This window comes from Pygocentrus nattereri, chromosome 13, assembly GCF_015220715.1.
Source record: "Pygocentrus nattereri isolate fPygNat1 chromosome 13, fPygNat1.pri, whole genome shotgun sequence".
In the NCBI taxonomy this organism is placed as follows: Eukaryota; Metazoa; Chordata; class Actinopteri; order Characiformes; family Serrasalmidae; genus Pygocentrus; species Pygocentrus nattereri.
Genome location: NC_051223.1, coordinates 36552616 through 36572615, shown reverse-complemented (window position 1 = coordinate 36572615; position 20000 = coordinate 36552616). Strand labels below are relative to the sequence as shown.

Sequence of the window (20000 nt, the reverse complement as noted above, 5' to 3'; positions counted from 1 at the left end):
TTAATCTTCCCCAAAACATCAAAGAAAACCTTCAGATTAATGTCTTCATTCACAATTCCGGAACAGAACAACAGAGTATATTAAACGAGTGTAAAGAGTAAAAATTAAAAAGTAAATGAACTAAAGATATTTTTTCCTGCATTAAAAATCTCAGTCAAGATATATTTCACTGTAGTGAGTGAAACACCGAACACTTACTGATCTTCAACGACTAAAGTTGCTAAACTGACTCTGTTTCTATAAACATGAACTAAAACACAACGTTCAGGTTTCTGGTTCTGCCGTGTTTCACTCTAATAATGTACTTTAGTCCATGTTTACATATAACAGTGAGTCATACAGCTTAAGACACCACACAGTAAAGTCCATCAGAGATCAGAGAAGAGGTCAGAATGCCTGCTGTGGTCATGCCTGATCTGGTGTAACAGCCTGCAGATCAGGAGTGTCCAGTCTTTCCACGTCAAGCTCCTGACTCTACTGCGTTAATCTGCTGGACTTTTGAAAAGCTGACTGGACAATCCTGACCTCAGCACCGACATCCAGACGGTGAGGCCCCCTAGCGGAGCTATGAACTACAGGAAGTGCAGATGAGGGTGTGATGGAAAATAGCAAAAAGTAAATATTGAAATGATTGATGAGACAGAATTTTGTAGACTGGCACGTCCTAAATATTATTATCTAATTTATGATAAATGGTTAAATTTACTGTGATGCGAAACATTTGTGGTTGGTTTATAATAATAAAGTATCACATAAGATGTGGAGGCGGGGCTTATCCAGAGAGCTAACTGGTTTTGCTTTTGTTGTAAAGGGGAATTTTTCAATATTCCCCCATAGTTCAGTGTGTGAGGTGTAAACAGAGTGATTCAGAGGGGTTTGGTGTGAGACGGTTCAGATGTCTTTACAGTGGTGGTGATAAGAACCAGGGGTCGCCATGACTACAACACAAATATAGACATTTTATTTACCATCCAGAACCACCAGAGAACCTACATGAGTTGATGGAAAATAGTGGAAAATCTGAAATAATACGTTTTCTTTGGGGACAATTCTGCCTCACAGAGGCCTGCATGTATCCCTCCACCATGAATGGAGTTTAAGTTCTCAAAACTATCATAAAACAGCGTCTCAGTCATCATAACCATTTCATGTGTATTGAGGGAGCTTTTAGAGGCGGGCGTCCGGTTCCTATCACCACTGTGAACAATTCTGACTCAGTAAGTTTCTCTAGAGCGGAGCGTTTCACACCAAAACACTCTGAATAAACAGCTGTAAACAGAGTCAATTATTGTGAGAAGTTTTTGAAAAATCAGTGGAGTTCCCTTTTAAATGGACAATTGACAATTGGTGCTACTTACTGGGCTTCCACTGGTTGTTAGCTGCATTAGACTACATTAGAGCTAAACAAAGGGGGGAGGTGGGTAATGACCTCCCTCTCTCTCTCTCTCTCTCTCTCTCTCTCTCACAGTGCCACCCCTAGTTTTTGTAGATCTGTACTGATGGCAGTCATAACATAGATGGAAACCAGTTATACGGGATTGCGGGTGGGAGCGGGACAGAAGGTTTACGTTGTGGCTGGGACAAAATGTTTGGCTTTCATGCAGGTGCGTGACAAACAAGATTTTCTGCAGGATGAAATTTTGTGGGACTAAAGAATCTGCCCTGCACAGGCCTCCACTAAACATCAGAAAGGCACGACAATGAGAACTCAGAGGGGTCAGGATGAGGACAGTATGGTGTGAATCTTAGGTACTGCAGGGTTGTGGGGAGGTCTGGGGTCAGGGGTCTCTTACCTGGTCCTGTCACTGCTATTAGGGGGTGGAGTTTGGGTGGGGGAGGTGAAGCTTTCCCCCAGCTGCTCAGGGATTAGTGAATCAGAGGGAGGCGTGGACGAACTCTTCTGGGACGAAGAGGAAGAAGAGCCTCTGCGGGAAACCCAGGAGCTGTCCATCACACGCACACCCATACTGAAACCACGGAAACGGCCAATCAGATCACTTCAATTGGCCAATCAGATCACCCACGTGGGCAACTAGATCACACACACACAGCCAATCAGATTACTCACAAGACCAAACAGATCACTCACACAGCCAATTAGATCACTTACTGGCCAATCAGATCACTTCACATGGCCAATCAGATCACACACATATACAGGCAGGCCAATCAGGTCACTGGGATTAGAGCTAAAAGTCATTCACACTCACAATCACTCAGCTAAACACAACTTTTACCTCCTCTTCATTCATTCATTTCTCATTTTCATTCATTCGGTTCTGTTCTGTTAAATTTTCCAGCTTCATGTCTTTCTCATGTCGTAGCTCTCTGTGTGTGTGTATCGAGCATGGTTACAGGTGTCTGTACAGAAGGTTCAGTGTAAGTGCAGAGGGTCTGGTGCTGTAATGACGACTGTGATTGTGAGTGAGAAGATAAACGAACCTCTGTATCTTCCTGATGCTGCATTAGGAGGAGAAAATCTTCAGTTAAACACATTTAAACAGTGAGAGTGAAAATAAGAAGGGAATAAAAGAACACATGGGGTGTCTATAAGAGCTTTCAGTATTTTAATATAAATTTAAAGACGTTACTCTTTTTCTCCTTTTGCTTTCAGTGTGTTGTAGCTTTTGTGCACGTAAACGTTCTGCAGAGTCCCAAAGCTCAGCGTTGCCTCCACTGAGAGAAACTCTCTCCCACAGAATCCACTTTTCTCAGCTGACTGAAAGGCCTTGTTGGAATTCCAGCCCTTTTCCTTTGTTACAGGAGGATGGGGCGGAACCGCTCAGGAGGCTGACCAATCAGAACAGGGTGGGCAAGCAGACCAGTCAGAGCACACTGGGCTCATCGGGGGGCAGGGCTTAAAGACACAGGAGCTCTAACAGAGCGTTTCAGACAGCGGGTGAACAGAGATGAACAGTATGAGGAAAATGATGTAAATCTACTCTAGTAAAGCCCAAAATGTCTATGAAGTAAAAATGAGCAGAATTACAGCAGCAGTCAGAGGTTTGCACCCTCCATGTTCCTCATTATTTGTTATAAAGACTCATAAGTAAACACAGTTTCTGAGATAAATAATAAATAGTGAAGTTGACATCTGAAGGACAAATTTGTGAATACTTTGACAAATACTTTCTTATGACATGTTTCACTTCATTAACTGAATGGAAATGAGATACTTTTATTGTTCTTGTTGGTTTAATTATTAGAAGGGTTTGGGCTGGCGGTAATGGTTTAACTGAAGGGCAGGATGTTTTCAACTCATGAACAGATGCCATGTCGACACACTGAACTTTTTCCTCCTCATTTATAGGGATATTTTATGTAATAGTGGAACCCAGAGAACCAAAAACATCCCCTGACTCTGTTTATGAGCAGCATATTGGGATGTTATTGTGTTTCAGTTGTAATAAATGATATCTGTTGGTTGCAGTCAGTCAGCTGTGCCGACAGAACAATGCCTGCTGTTTTCCAGAACAGTGAAATTTGCGTCTCCGGTTGTTTTGAGACGGCCACACTAACGAGGCTCTGAAAGTTTTTTTACATTTTTTACATTTATGGCATTTGGCTGACGCTCTTATCCAGAGTGACTTACAATTTGATCATTTTTACACAGGTAGGTGAAGGTGGTGTTGGGAGTCTTGCCCAAGGACTCTTATTGGTATAGTGTAGGGTGTTTACCCAGGTGGGGATTGAACCCCAGTCTACAGTGTAGAAGGCAGAGGTGTTACCCACTACACTAACCAACCACACGTTGACACAAAGTCAAACGTGATCTGAATGGAGCGTCAGCTGAGCTCTGCTGGGTGAGAACGCACGCGGGTCTTTAACTAGGAAAAACGTTCCTTAAGCAAAAAATGTCATTTTCAGCAAAGCGGCTACAGATTAACAACACAAACATCGGCAGCTCAAACCTAAATACAATAACAGAAAAGTAGAACAGAGAACAGAGAGACAGAGAACAGAGAGAGAACAGAAACAGAGAACAGAGAGATGGAGAACACACAGATGGAGAACACAGGTGGAGGAACAGAGTCTGAATGAAGTTCTACCCGTCTTTCCTGTAAAACTCCAGCATCATATTGTCCGTGGCGACGCTGAGTGGCCGTCTGTGTTCCAGTCTGTGGTCAATGTGGTCAGTGTGATCAGAGCGGTCAGTGTCGGGGCAGAGGGAGCTGTAGACGGAGTTGTGGTTGGTGTGGTTTGGACTGCCGTAGTTCCCTGTTATATTGAACTCGATATCTGACAGAAAAGACACAATCATTTATAAATGTAACAGATTTCAGAGACAGTCAGTATAAAAACACATAATCCAGATTATTAGAGATTACTGTACAGCTACACACTCTGAGACTGTGACTGGTCAAACTGGTCATTCTGAGACTGTGACTGGTCACACTGGTCAGTCTGACACTGAGGTTTGTCTCTCACCTCCAGGGAAGAACCAGTCAGCGTGCAGTATGATGGGCTCAATGATCCTCACGATCTGCAGGGACAGAGTTGTCATCATGTCTGTTATAGTCCTGAGAATAAAGACAAACAGAAGAATGAGCAGAAAAAAGATCAGCAGTGATTTTACATTCATCCATTAATACTCAAACCAGCAGACTCATATTCTGTCATGATTATGGAATTTTTAGGAACTGAAAGATGTAAAACTCAGAATTCCGAACGCACAGTCTCATAATATCAGAGCTTCATATACAGTAAATTACCATGTAATTAATCACACAATTGTATTTAACTGTTAAATATGAGTGAGTGAATGGTGTGAACGAGTGAATGTGAATAAGTCTTCACCCCTCTGTCTGAGGCCACAGCAGGTTGGGTCCCAGGACGATGGCTATGTTTCCTGCAGTCATCTTGTTAACGTCCTCAAACTCACTCAGCTTTGCCAGGAACTTTATTAAATATCTGGAGACAGGAAACAGAAACATTACTGCAAAAAACAAACCTGCTCTAATAGATCAGATAACAGAAAATAGTTATATCAGTCAGCAAATCCCTGACTAATATATTAACGCAAGTTATAAATGAAATATTTTAATAGACTAAATATAATGCATATGATTTTGATGACTTTGCATTAGTCGTGCATAATGCAGCTTTCACTCTTACAGAAATGACAGACGGAAACATTGTCAGGGAGTCACACGTTTGGTAGACGAGCTTTAAACAGTGTGAACTGTGTTTACTAAACTTGACCAGCTGAACGGCGCGAGTCTCACGCTGGTACTTACCTGAAGTTGTTGCTGTTGGCTTTGGGCAGTTTCTCACACACTAGCAGAAGAGCCTGTAGACACTTGTCCTGATCCTGCTCACTACAGCAAACAACCCACAAACAAACCACGCTCACAATTATAATACAACAATTAACACACAACAACATCCACACAGAGCAGTGAGGCAAACACACAAACCCACGCTACAACCAAAACTACAACTAAAACTACAGCCCACACTACAACCAAAACTACAGCCCACGCTATGACCAAAACTACAGCCCACGCTACAACCAAAACTACAGCCCACGCTACAACCAAAACTACAACTAAAACTACAGCCCACGCTACGACCAAAACTACAGCCCACGCTACAACCAAAACTACAACTAAAACTACAGCCCACGCTACGACCAAAACTACAGCCCACGCTACGACCAAAACTACAGCCCACGCTACAACCAAAACTACAGCCCACGCTACGACCAAAACTACAGCCCACGCTACAACCAAAACTACAACTAAAACTACAGCCCACGCTACGACCAAAACTACAGCCCACGCTATGACCAAAACTACAGCCCACGCTGCAACCAAAACTACAGCCCACGCTACGACCAAAACTACAGCCCACGCTACAACCAAAACTACAACTAAAACTACAGCCCACGCTACGACCAAAACTACAGCCCACGCTATGACCAAAACTACAGCCCACGCTGCAACCAAAACTACAACTAAAACTACAGCTCACGCTACGACCAAAACTACAGCCCACGCTACGACCAAAACTACAGCCCACGCTACGACCAAAACTACAGCCCACGCTACAACCAAAACTACAACCCACGCTACAACCAAAACTACAACTAAAACTACAGCCCACGCTACGACCAAAACTACAGCCCACGCTACGACCAAAACTACAGCCCACGCTACAACCAAAACTACAGCCCACGCTACAACCAAAACTACAACTAAAACTACAGCCCACGCTACGACCAAAACTACAGCCCACGCTACGACCAAAACTACAGCCCACGCTACGACCAAAACTACAACTAAAACTACAGCTCACGCTACGACCAAAACTACAGCCCACGCTACAACCAAAACTACAACTAAAACTACAGCCCACGCTATGACCAAAACTACAGCCCATGCTACAACCAAAACTACAACCCACACTACAACCAAAACTACAACTAAAACTACAGCCCACGCTACAACCAAAACTACAACTAAAACTACAGCCCATGCTATGACCAAAACTACAACTAAAACTACAGCCCATGCTATGGCCAAAACTACAGCCCACGATACAACCAAAACTACAGCCCATGCTATGACCCAAACTACAGCCCATGCTACAACCAAAACTACAACCCATGCTACGACCAAAACTACAACTAAAACTACAGCCCATGCTATGACCAAAACTACAGCCCACAATATGACCAAAACTACAGCCCACGCTACAACCAAAACTACAGCCCATGCTACGACCAAAACTACAACCCACGATATGACCAAAACTACAGCCCACGCTACAACCAAAACTACAGCCCACGCTACGACCAAAACTACAGCCCACGCTACGACCAAAACTACAACCCACACTACAACCAAACTACAACTAACCAACACTACAACTAAAGCTACAACTAATCCACACTTCAACAAAAATACAACCAAACTACAATTAACCAAACCTACACCTAAAATTACAACCTGCACAACAATCAAAACTATAACCTAAACTACAACTAACCAACACTACAACCAAAACTACCACTAACCCATACAACAAACAAAATTACAATCAAAACTACAACTAAACCACACTACAAACAAACCTACAACCAAAGCTTTGACCAAAACTACAACTTACAACCCCAATTCCAATGAAGTTGGGATGTTGTGTAAAACATAAATAAAAACAGAATTTGATGATTTGCAAATCCTTTTCAACCTGTATTCAACTAAATACACTACAAAGACAAGATATTTAATGTTCAAACTGATAAACTTTATTGTTTTTTGCAAATATTCACTCATTTTGAGTTTGATGCCTGCAACACATTCCAAAGAAGTTGGGACAGGGGCGTGTTTACCACTGTGTTACATCACCTTTCCTTTCAACAACACTCAATAAGCGATTGGGAACTGAGGACACTAATTGTTGAAGTTTTGTAGGTGGAATTCTTTCCCATTCTTGCTTGATGTAAAACTTCAGTTGCTCAACATTCCGGGGTCTCCGCTTCATAATGCGCCACACATTTTCAGTGGGAGACGGTCTGGACTGCAGGCAGGCCAGTCTAGTACCCACACTCTTTTACTACGAAGCCACGCTGTTGTAACACGTGCAGAATGTGGCTTGGCATTGTCTTGCTGAAATAAGCAGGATGTCCCTGAAAAAGACGTTGCTTGGATGGCAGCAGATGTTGCTCCAAAACCTGTATGTACCTTTCAGCATTAATGGTGCCTTCACAGATGTGCAAGTTACCCCTGCCATGGGCACTAACACACCCCCCCACACCATCAGAGATGCTGGCTTTTGAACTTTGCGCTGATAACAATCCGGACAGTCCTTTTCCTCTTTGGCCCGGAGGACACGACGTCCATGATTTCCAAAAACAATTTGAAATGTGGACTCGTCAGACCACAGGACCCTTTTCCACTCTGCGTCAGTCCATCTCAGATGAACTCGGGCCCAGAGAAGCCGGCGGCGTTTCTGGGTGGTGTTGATATCTGGCTTCGCTTTGCATGGCAGAGTTTTAACTTGCACTTGTAGATGGAGCGACGAACTGAGTTCACTGACAGTGGTTTTCTGAAGTGTTCCTGAGCCCATGTGGGAATATCTGTTACAGAATGATGTGGGTTTTTAATGCAGTACCGCCTGAGGGATCAAAGGTCACGGCCATTCAATGATGGTTTTCTGCCTTGTCTCTTACTTGCAGAGATTTCTCCAGATTCTCTGAATCTTTTGATGATATTATGGACTGTAGATGATAAAATCCCTAAATTCCTTGCAGTTGCACATTGAGAAAAGTTCTTAAACTGTTGGACTGTTTGCTCACGCAGTTTTTCACAAAGTGGTGAACCTCGCCCTGTCCTCACTTGTGAACGACTGAGCCTTCCAGGGATGCTCCCCAATCATGACACTCACCTGTTTCCAATTAACCTGTTCACCTGTGGAATGTTCCAAACAGGTGTTTTTTGAGCATTCCTCAACTTTCCCAGTCTTTTGCTGACTCTGTCCCAACTTCTTTGGAACGTGTTACAGGCATCAAATTCAAAATGAGTGAATATTTGCAAAAAACAATAAAGTTTATCTGTTTGAACATTAAATATCATGTCTTTGTAGTGTATTCTGTTGAATATAGGTTGAAAAGGATTTGCAAATCATCATATTCTGTTTTTATTTATGTTTTAGACAACGTCCCAACTTCATTGGAATTGGGGTTGTACCAACACTACGACCAAAACTACAAATAAAACTACTACTAAACCACACTACAGCCAAAACTATGACCAAAACTACAACCAAAGCAACAAATACCCAACAGTACAAACTAAAAGTAAAACTACAACCCACACTATAACAAAAACTACAACTAACCCACATTATAAACAAAACTACAACTAACCCACACTACAACTAAACCTACAACCAAAACTATGAAATAAGTCATTATTCATAAATAATCAACAGTGATCGATCATGTTTAGTGACTGACTTAGATGCTTGTATCCATTCATTGTAGAGGTGAAAGGTCATGAGCGGCTCAGGAAGCTCTCGCAGGTAAGACTTCAGCGCACCTGCAGAACATCAACACCAACAGGGTCGTCATTAACAGAGTTGGAGCTGATCCTGAATCAGCACTGAAGGGGGGGGGTATATGGGGGTATGTGGAAAAGGTGGGGGGTATGTGGAGTGGGTATGTAGAGGGGGATATATAGAAGGGGTATGTAGAGGGGGTATGTAGAGGGAGTTACGTAGAGGGGGATATATAGAAGGCGGTATGTAGGGGGGTAAGTAGAGGGGGGTGTGTGGAGGTGGGTATGTTAAGGGGGTATGTAGAGGGGGGTATGTAGCGGGGGTAAGTAGAGGGGGGGTGTGGCGGTGGGTATGTGGGGGGGTATGTAGAGGGGGCATGCAGAGGGGGGTATGTGGAGGGGGGTGAGTAGAGGGGGTACGTAGAGGGGGTATGCAGATGGGGGGTATGTGGAGGGGGGTGAGTAGAGGGGGTACGTAGAGGGGGTATGCAGATGGGGGGTATGTGGAGGGGGGTATGTAGATGGGGTATGTAGAGGAATGGAACTGTCAGTAAAGTGTTGCTGTTACACTTTGTGTGTTTATTTTGTAACAGTCCACTTTAGAAAATCTCCCACATCACACTAAAGCAGCAAACTGATCCAAACTCTCAAATCAAACACAGAAATCTGGAGATGCAGATGCAGACGTCACTACTGTACATACATTATATCAGTATAAAATAATACAGAAGTAAAAACTTTTCTGTAATATACAAAAATAAAAATAATGCACTTACAGAAATAAATCAAAGCAATCATAGTGCACATTTTACTAAACTGTCCCATAAATGATAAAACACATTATAAAACACACCTGCTATGGCGTGAGGGTCAACTGAATATTCCTGCACGTCCAGAACTCCACAGTCCAGAGAGGCCTTCAGCTTCTTCAACTTAGAGGCTGAGGGAGCTACTCGGAACAAACCCTGAAAAGCACACACACGTTTATACATACAGAACAGAACAGAACAAAGCAGACCAAAAGACACCACGTGTGTACTATGGTGCAGGTGAGTACAGGTGAGCAGTGTGTACTCTACTACAGCTGAGTACAGATGTGCAGTGTGTACTGTAGTACAGGTGAACAGTGTGTACTGTAGTACAGGTGAACAGTGTGTACTGTAGTACAGGTGAGCAGTGTGTACTGTAGTATAGGTGAGTACAGGTGAACAGTGTGTACTGTAGTATAGGTGAGTACAGGTGAACAGTGTGTACTGTAGTATAGGTGAACAGTGTGTACTGTAGTAAAGGTGAGTACAGGTGAGCAGTGTGTACTGTAGTACAGGTCAGCACAGTGAAAAGTGTGTACTGTAGTACAGGTGAGTACAGGTGAGCAGTGTGTACTGTAGTACAGGTCAGCACAGTGAAAAGTGTGTACTGTAGTACAGGTGAGTACAGGTGAGCAGTGTGTACTGTAGTATAGGTGAGTACAGGTGAGCAGTGTGTACTGTAGTACAGGTCAGCACAGTGAACAGTGTGTACTGTAGTACAGGTGAGTACAGGTGAGCAGTGTGTACTGTAGTATAGGTGAGTACAGGTGAGTAGTGTGTACTGTAGTACAGGTGAAAAGTTTGTACTGTAGTATAGGTGAGTACAGGTGAGCAGTGTGTACTGTAGTACAGGTGAGTACAGGTGAGCAGTGTGTACTGTAGTACAGGTGAGTACAGGTGAGCAGTGTGTACTGTAGCATAGGTGAGTACAGGTGAGTAGTGTGTACTGTAGTACAGGTGAAAAGTGTGTACTGTAGTATAGGTGAGTACAGGTGAACAGTGTGTACTGTAGTATAGGTGAGTACAGGTGAGTAGTGTGTACTGTAGTACAGGTGAAAAGTGTGTACTGTAGTATAGGTGAGTACAGGTGAGCAGTGTGTACTGTAGTACAGGTCAGCACAGTGAACAGTGTGTACTGTAGTACAGGTGAGTACAGGTGAGCAGTGTGTACTGTAGTACAGGTGAACAGTGTGTACTGTAGTACAGGTGAATATAGGTGAGCAGTATGTACTGTAGTACAGGTCAGCACAGTGAACAGTGTGTACTGTAGTACAGGTGAGTACAGGTGAGCAGTGTGTACTGTAGTACAGGTGAGTACAGGTGAGCAGTATGTACTGTAGTACAGGTCAGCACAGTGAACAGTGTGTACTGTAGTACAGGTGAGTACAGGTGAGCAGTGTGTACTGTAGTACAGGTCAGCACAGTGAACAGTGTGTACTGTAGTACAGGTGAGTACAGGTGAGCAGTGTGTACTGTAGTGTAGGCAAGTATAGGTGAGCAGTGTGTGCTGTAGTATAGGTGAGTACAGGTGGCAGTGTGTACTGTAGTACAGGTGAGCAGTGTGTACTGTAGTATAGGCGAGTACAGGTGAGCAGTGTGTGCTGTAGTATAGGCAAGTATAGGTGAGCAGTGTGTGCTGTAGTACAGGTGAGCAGTGTGTACTGTAGTATAGGTGAGTACAGGTGGCAGTGTGTACTGTAGTACAGGTGAGCAGTGTGTACTGTAGTATAGGTGAGTACAGGTGAGCAGTGTGTACTGTAGTACAGGTCAGCACAGTGAACAGTGTGTACTGTAGTACAGGTGAGTACAGGTGAGCAGTGTGTACTGTAGTATAGGTGAGTACAGGTGAGTAGTGTGTACTGTAGTACAGGTGAAAAGTGTGTACTGTAGTATAGGTGAGTACAGGTGAGCAGTGTGTACTGTAGTACAGGTGAGTACAGGTGAGCAGTGTGTACTGTAGCATAGGTGAGTACAGGTGAGTAGTGTGTACTGTAGTACAGGTGAAAAGTGTGTACTGTAGTATAGGTGAGTACAGGTGAACAGTGTGTACTGTAGTATAGGTGAGTACAGGTGAACAGTGTGTACTGTAGTATAGGTGAGTACAGGTGAGTAGTGTGTACTGTAGTACAGGTGAAAAGTGTGTACTGTAGTATAGGTGAGTACAGGTGAGCAGTGTGTACTGTAGTACAGGTCAGCACAGTGAACAGTGTGTACTGTAGTACAGGTGAGTACAGGTGAGCAGTGTGTACTGTAGTACAGGTGAACAGTGTGTACTGTAGTACAGGTGAATATAGGTGAGCAGTATGTACTGTAGCACAGGTCAGCACAGTGAACAGTGTGTACTGTAGTACAGGTGAGTACAGGTGAGCAGTGTGTACTGTAGTACAGGTCAGCACAGTGAACAGTGTGTACTGTAGTACAGGTGAGTACAGGTGAGCAGTGTGTACTGTAGTATAGGCAAGTATAGGTGAGCAGTGTGTGCTGTAGTATAGGTGAGTACAGGTGGCAGTGTGTACTGTAGTACAGGTGAGCAGTGTGTACTGTAGTATAGGCGAGTACAGGTGAGCAGTGTGTGCTGTAGTATAGGCAAGTATAGGTGAGCAGTGTGTGCTGTAGTACAGGTGAGCAGTGTGTACTGTAGTATAGGTGAGTACAGGTGGCAGTGTGTACTGTAGTACAGGTGAGCAGTGTGTACTGTAGTATAGGTGAGTACAGGTGGCAGTGTGTACTGTAGTACAGGTGAGCAGTGTGTACTGTAGTATAGGTGAGTACAGGTGGCAGTGTGTGCTGTAGTACAGGTGAGCAGTGTGTACTGTAGTATAGGTGAGTACAGGTGGCAGTGTGTACTGTAGTACAGGTGAGCAGTGTGTACTGTAGTATAGGTGAGTACAGGTGGCAGTGTGTGCTGTAGTACAGGTGAGCAGTGTGTACTGTAGTATAGGTGAGTACAGGTGGCAGTGTGTACTGTAGTACAGGTGAGCAGTGTGTACTGTAGTATAGGTGAGTACAGGTGGCAGTGTGTACTGTAGTACAGGTGAGCAGTGTGTACTGTAGTATAGGCGAGTACAGGTGAGCAGTGTGTACTGTACCTCCTCCTGAAGGCCGCAGTCCAGCAGCATGGTGACGCAGGCCTCGATGGGGAAGGCGATGTCTCGGCTGGTCAGGCTCAGGTGGTCCTCCAGCGGTTTCCCGAAACACGGCTTCTCCACCCACAACTCTACACGTCCACACAAACCCAACTCAGATCAGCTCAACATCAACATCACTGTGATTCAGCTCTAATTAGTTCAGCTGATATTAGTGAGACTAATTTAACATCAGATAAACTCGTTTAGCAGCACATTATTCATTTATTAATAAGAGATTTCATTCAGGACCAAACTGAGATGTTAGGAACATAAATATAATCTATTATTCTCACCTTTGTGCACTTTAATCTGAGGAAGAACATTCTGGAGCAGCTCTAGAGATTTCCTGTGGTACTCTGCTTGTACCTCGATCAGCTGGAGAGAGAGAGAGATTATCAGGGAGAGAGAGATAAGGTTGGCACTGCATGAGCTGAATTAGCACATTTAGCAGCATTAAGATCCCATACGCACCGTCTGGAAATAGTCTGCATAGTCAGTTTCTTTGGCCACAAAACCGTACATGTCTGCTGAGAGCTGATCCTGAAAAACAGCAAAAACAGATGCAACATGAAGAAACTCCTCAAACTCTGGAGCTCAATTTGGAACAGAATGCAAAGCAGATGAAAGAGAATAGAATCTCCCATAGACTTTTTTACCCTACAGATCTCCACGCGATTGGCTGCCTCCTCCAGCTCCTCCCTCAGAGCATCGGCTTTGGCTCCTAATGACTGCTCCTTAATGGACAAAGTGGAAGACTTGGAGGACTGGTGCCACCTACAGATCAGAGGAAAGTATCATTTTCAGATGAATGCCATGAAGATAGATTTTTTTACTTTCTGAAGTCCATCATTCCATCCTTAGTGGACACTTGATGGAACTGAAGATCTTTTAGTCCTGCAAGCCAGAATTTTATCCATCATTAGAGAAGAAGGTGGTGAAGAACAACATACAAAAGTACATGCAGAAGGACATGGTGAAAAACTTGGTGAAGAACATGGTGAAGACCAGTGAAAAACAAGGTCAAGTACATGGTGAAGAAAAGTGAATAACATGGTGAAGAACATGGTCAAGAATATGGTGAAGAACAGTAAAGTATGTGATAAAGAACATGGTGAAGAACATGGTGAAAAACAGCGACGTACATGGTGAAGAACATGGTGAAGAACAGTGAAGAACACAGTGAAGAACAGTGAAGTACGTGGTGAAGAACATGGTGAAGAACAGAGAAATATGTGGTGAAGAACATGGTGAAGAATAGTGATGTATGTGGTGAAGAACATGGTAAGGAACAGTGAAGTACGTTGCGAAGAAGGTGGATAATAATGTAGGTGAGAATGTAGCGAGGAACTTAAAGAGACTGACTGAATCACAGGTCACTTTCTGTGATGTTTGTGCAAAAATAAGCTCACTCATGGAAACAAAGTGGTGAATCTGTCTGTAAACAAAACATCTCCCTCACTGACAAACTGTATATCCATTAAAAACTGCTGAACACATTTAGATGCAGTCAAACGGCTTCTAGAAGGAAAAATAAAAACCTGTAGCACCCACGCTGCAGCACGATAGCCAACCAGTTCCTGCTGAACTGGTTCTGTCAAGGTTCCTCCCCCTTTTCTCATCTTCACTTCTCTTATCAGTACCTCAGTCTTACTCTGTACTCCACCCATTTTCACTTTATCTCTCTTACCCTCTCTCTCTGTTACAGGGTTCATTTAAAAAGCTCTATAATGTTCATATGATCCACACAGTCGCTCTGACAGACTGTAATACACTACAGGAAGCGTAGGGGGCGATACGGCTTCTACTGTTTCATTTAAAAAGCTCTATAATGTTCATATGACCCACACAGTCGCTCTGACAGACTGTAATACACTACAGGAAGCGTAGGGGGCGATACAGCTTCTACGGTTTCATTTAAAAAGCCTCTATAATGTTCATATGATCCACACAGTCGCTCTGACAGACTGTAATACACTACAGGAAGCGTAGGGGGCGATACGGCTTCTACTGTTTCATTTAAAAAGCTCTATAATGTTCATATGATCCACACAGTCGCTCTGACAGACTGTAATACACTACAGGAAGCGTAGGGGGCGATACGGCTTCTACTGTTTCATTTAAAAAGCTCTATAATGTTCATATGATCCACACAGTCGCTCTGACAGACTGTAATACACTACAGGAAGCGTAGGGGGCGATACGGCTTCTACTGTTTCATTTAAAAAGCTCTATAATGTTCATATGATCCACACAGTCGCTCTGACAGACTGTAATACACTACAGGAAGCGTAGGGGGCGATACAGCTTCTACGGTTTCATTTAAAAAGCCTCTATAATGTTCATATGATCCACACAGTCGCTCTGACAGACTGTAATACACTACAGGAAGCGTAGGGGGCGATACGGCTTCTACTGTTTCATTTAAAAAGCCTCTATAATGTTGATATGATCCACACAGTCAGACTGCGCTCAGTCCAGAGGAATGTTGGTCTGAGAATGACTGGTCTTGTGTTTTCCTCACCGTGTCCGAGCAGAGTCCATGTCCAGCACCAGTTTGGTTAAATGTTTCCTCTGTTTCTGGATGTTTGGAATTTCAACCTGTGAGAGAATCCGGAGATAAACAGTAACTCAGCGTCGGAATAATCTCAGCTTCACTGCAGAAACAGCTCATCAGTTTATTTATTCACTCAGAACTCAGGAACTCTGGGAGCGGCTGACGCTCTAAGCACTTAAAATAATCCTATAAACATTTCTATTGTTTTGTTTTTAGAAGGTCCCCAGCCAGGTGACCATGGTCTTCTCTGTGTGGAGTTTGCATGTTCTCCTCGTGTCTGTGTGAGTTTCCTCCGGGTTCCCCGGTTTCCCCCCACAGTCCAAAGACATGCAATCAGGCTAATTGGACATGCTAAATTGCCCTTAGGTGTGCGAATGTGTGAGTGAATCTGTCTGTCTGCCCTGTGATGGACTGGTGACCTGTCCAGGGTGTATCCTGCATTCCGCCCGATGACCGCTGGGATAGGCTCCAGCATCCCCCCGCAACCCTGAGGGAGAAGCGGCTTAGAAAGTGTGTGTGTGTGTGTGTGTGTGTGTGTGTGCAATAATTTATATTATTATTTTTTGTCTTTTATTATATTATTATCATAAATCAGGGGCTTCACACTGAACAACCAAAAGGCCATATTTAAAAAACGCCTGTGTTGTTATTTCAACTTTAGCCAACATTTCAATTAAACACCAGCCAATGTTTATTCAAAATATGCTACAAAAATGCAAATGCAGAATAGAGGCTTCTGTTGTAAACCAGGAAATGTTACATGAACTACTTAAAAATGTGTAAATAAAACACAGCATCAGCTAAAGAACGATAAACATCTGTAAATGTCTCGAGGAGGAGGCTCATTAAAACTGACTATTTGATTGGACTAAACTCCAACCTTCCCTTTTTTTCTTTTGGTGGTGTAGATTCTTTGGAGTGAGCAGGGTCAGAGTGCACAGTGCATGCTGGGGATTGTAGTGCAGCTCAAAGTGAAACGAGCTTATATTAACAGAAAATTATAATAAATAAAAGGGCAGAGCCACAGGCCTGACTTGACCTTTGTTGGACTCATATGATGTATTCAGCAACTCCACTACATTTCAGAGTCTAATATCCGACTTTTTCCTCCTACATTTTGAGAAATCTGTCGTTCCTTTTGGTTTCTGTGTGTTTAAAAACGTAACATGTCAAAACGAAAGAAGCGCAAAGCCAGAGCACCAATCAGGGCCCAGCGGTCACTTTGTTTAGAGCTGGTTTTGACTTGTTGGTCAGACCGACCCAGTGCAGCACGCGGTTCAACGTCAGCGCAGCAGCGTAAAACTTTGGGAGAGTCTGTTCAACATAAATGATGAACTAACCTAACTTTGTGTAAATAGAGCTCAATATAGAAATATGTCCACATATGCAGTCGAGACTGACGCGGCTTTTTTCTGAATTTCTACAAACACCATTTCATTTTATAGTAAATGAGTTTGGGCTGGTTTATGTTTATGAACAGACGCCTACAGATCAACATAGTAAAGGAGCTCATCTGTGATCCTGAGTTTAAAGCCAGTTTTTATTCAACTTAAACTTGGAACTAAGTTGTAAATAAATCTGAAACTGAAACTTTGCTTGTGTGTAAAAAGTGATTTCAGAGCCACTTGGTTCTCCCTGATGGAAACTGTTTACCTTCAGTGTTTTGTGCTTCTGATCATTTTAATAGACGTCAGCGTCACTAATTAATGACGTTCTATTAAAAGACTGGTTTACCAAGAGAGACGCTGGAGGACTTTCACCTGAAATGAGTTCATGAAGCCAGTCTGGTTATAAAAATGATAACAGGACATCAGAGCCAGAATTACTCTTTTAGTACTTTTACTTTATACTTAAGTACATTTGAAGGTAAATAATTTAGTACTTTTTCTCAAGTGGAGGTCTAAAGGGAGGAACTTCTACTTTTACTGGAGGAATATTTTACCTTGGGTATCTCTACTTTAACTCAAGTACACGATTACAGCATGAGTAGTGAGGAGGTTCGGCCTCGTAGACTCGTCTGGTGACTATGATTTAGTCGTCATCATCATCATATCGTTTATTATAGTGAACTGAAAACAGACTATTTGTGCAGTTTAATATTTAATGTCTGGACTGAATTAACTGCAGGTTCTAAATCTAAATATCACTGTTTACAGACGAAATCGGTCTCAGATTTTCTTTCAATTTTGTGCAAGACACTTTATAGACATAATAATTCTAAAGCATACAGTGCTGTATGAATAAAGGTTTACAGGCATTAATTTGCTATATGTACATTATATGATGGTGTTTGTGTGACAGTGTTGATCTCAGACCTCAGACAGCGTGTAGAGCGGCTCTATGACCTCCCTCTCCATCTGCACCTCAAACAGCAGCAGCTCCTGAGAAAGCTGGTCCTGCGTCTCTCCACAGAGCTTCAGCATCTTCCTACACACACACACACACACACACACACACACACACACACACACACACACACACACACAGTTTCTAAGCCACAGGGTTCTTTGCTCAGTGCCACCTGTGTTTCCCTGAAGAACCCCAGAGGAAAGTCTGGATCTTTGATGGCTCAGATTTGATAATGATTCTCCTACAATTCCTCAAATATTATTCAGGTAAACAGTAATATTATATATATAACATTTACAGCATCTAAACTGAGGAGCTCTGTTGCATGAGTTTATGGCTTTAAATCTGGACTCTGGATTTTATCTAGAACTACACATGTTCCTGAACCTGGTCCCGGAGAACCACTTGCTCAGGATGGAAGCTGGTCTGTCTGTGCAGACGGGTCAACCTGAACAAAAGACCAGTTAAACCTGAGCGATCTCATCAATGTTCTCCTTACACCAACTCAGTGGACATTATTGTCCTTTGTGGACGTCTTCCTGTAAATAGTGGTCTTCTTTAGATGGTCCTCACACTCCATAGTGGTCCCAGCATGTCTGTAAACAGCCTGAGGCAGTTTCAGCGCAAAGCGAGGCCACGTGTTCGCTTTAACACCATTTCTGACTCTGACAGCAGGAGTGTTGGAGAAACCACAAGATTCAGGTCCACTCCAGCTGAACTGTAAGCCCCTCCCTGCTGTGAGAGGACAGCAGGACAGAACTGTCAGCATCTCCAGAGCATAAATCAATGGACATCCAGCTTCCACCTGAACATCCAACCCTTTCTATATGGCACTCTCCACTCCACAGAACCATCCTGCTCGTACCATGAGATCATCCCCACTGAAGACCTTCAGAACTGGATCAGACCAGGAACCTGCAGTTTTCTCTCAGACAGCACCTCCATCCACACTCACTGGAGGTGTGAGACATGGACACTTCACAGCCACCACCTCAAACAGCTCAGTGTCCAGAGTGTTTTGATAAGCGATCTGTCAGCATCATCTCACAGTGGACCAGCACCTTCACTCTTCATCAGCTCAGACCACTGCCACACTGTCAGGATGCGAGAGGAGCGTCCTCCTCAGGAAGAGCTCTGTAGATGACTGAAACTGTCTTAAAGACCAGTTTCATCAGGACATGTGGACTCGTCACCGACTGGAGACTGTGCTGTTCTACAAAGGCAATAAACAGCAACTACATTGACAGAGAAGCTGAGACCAACAGCATCTGAGACTGTCCAGATAAATACGCTGTTATGTGAAGTGATGCAGATCAGTTACTATCATTAACTTACACACTTACAGCACACTAAATGGGCTAAATGGCAACAAGTAAAGTAAACCAAAGGCACAGTTTAAATCAAAAGCTACGCTGCTATGTGGAACCCACAAATTTCTTTTCCTGGATGTACTGAGAAAGTTTTCAGTGGAAGAATGTGAACTCTGTGCTACAGTAACACGTCTGATACAAATATACATCTACATAACCACAATGGCCATCCAGGAGATGCTGAGCAGTGAAAACACATCTTTGACTGCAGGAGTTTTAAAGCTGCTTCCTCAGTTTGACTCTGGATCTGATTCTAGTCTCGTAAACAGCCGTCAGAGAGTCTGGAGGGTTTTCTTCCTTCATCTGGCCAAGAACTTCTTTTAGAGGAAAAGAGCTGAAAAGAGCTGAGCAACATGCAGAAGAACTGAGCTCAAACTGTTGTTTCAGTCTGACGTTCAAAAACGGGGCTACAGCAAAAACAACAGAAAACTGCAGTAGAGCTGAAGGGCAGCAGCAGTAGGGCAGCAGTAGAGCTCTTCAGCAGACACATCAAAGTACTGCACATGTGTGTGTGTGTGTGTGTGTTTACCCCAACAGCGAGTCATCCCCCAGAACAGCCGCTCCATCTATTAAGCACTGGGCGAGTGTCGTGAGGGGCAGCTTTTTCTGCACGTAAAAAAAGAACAACATCATTAAACCAGACACGGTAACAGCTGAAGTCTCCCCACTGAACCAGGAGCCTCACTGTGACACCTCAGCAAATAAATCAAATTTACCCCACAAATACAGTAAATATCAGCCAGGGTATGACTTTTAGCTTTACTGACTTGTCAGCTACATTATCCTTTAAA

The 20000-nt window shown here is 43.4% G+C and overlaps 1 protein-coding gene across 5 annotated transcripts in view; it reads right to left on the bottom strand.

Moving 5' to 3' along the window:
* arhgap44 (Rho GTPase activating protein 44) overlaps window positions 1–20000 on the bottom strand; it is a 47751-nt gene that overhangs the window by 9190 nt on the left and 18561 nt on the right. For 3 of the 5 annotated variants that reach the window (XM_017715311.2, XM_017715314.2, XM_037543944.1), the window contains exons 4-18: window positions 19739–19815; window positions 17806–17917; window positions 15458–15534; window positions 13593–13710; window positions 13408–13476; window positions 13230–13311; window positions 12898–13025; window positions 9853–9964; window positions 8960–9041; window positions 5238–5318; window positions 4798–4911; window positions 4429–4520; window positions 4050–4239; window positions 2443–2460; window positions 1794–1967 (exon numbers count right to left, since the gene is read on the bottom strand). In XM_017715311.2, the coding sequence (XP_017570800.1) occupies window positions 1794–1967; window positions 2443–2460; window positions 4050–4239; window positions 4429–4520; window positions 4798–4911; window positions 5238–5318; window positions 8960–9041; window positions 9853–9964; window positions 12898–13025; window positions 13230–13311; window positions 13408–13476; window positions 13593–13710; window positions 15458–15534; window positions 17806–17917; window positions 19739–19815 (1526 nt within the window). The remainder of the gene's footprint in view (window positions 1–1793; window positions 1968–2442; window positions 2461–4049; window positions 4240–4428; window positions 4521–4797; window positions 4912–5237; window positions 5319–8959; window positions 9042–9852; window positions 9965–12897; window positions 13026–13229; window positions 13312–13407; window positions 13477–13592; window positions 13711–15457; window positions 15535–17805; window positions 17918–19738; window positions 19816–20000) is intronic. The other 2 variants (XM_037543943.1, XM_017715315.2) reach the window with 2 other exon arrangements.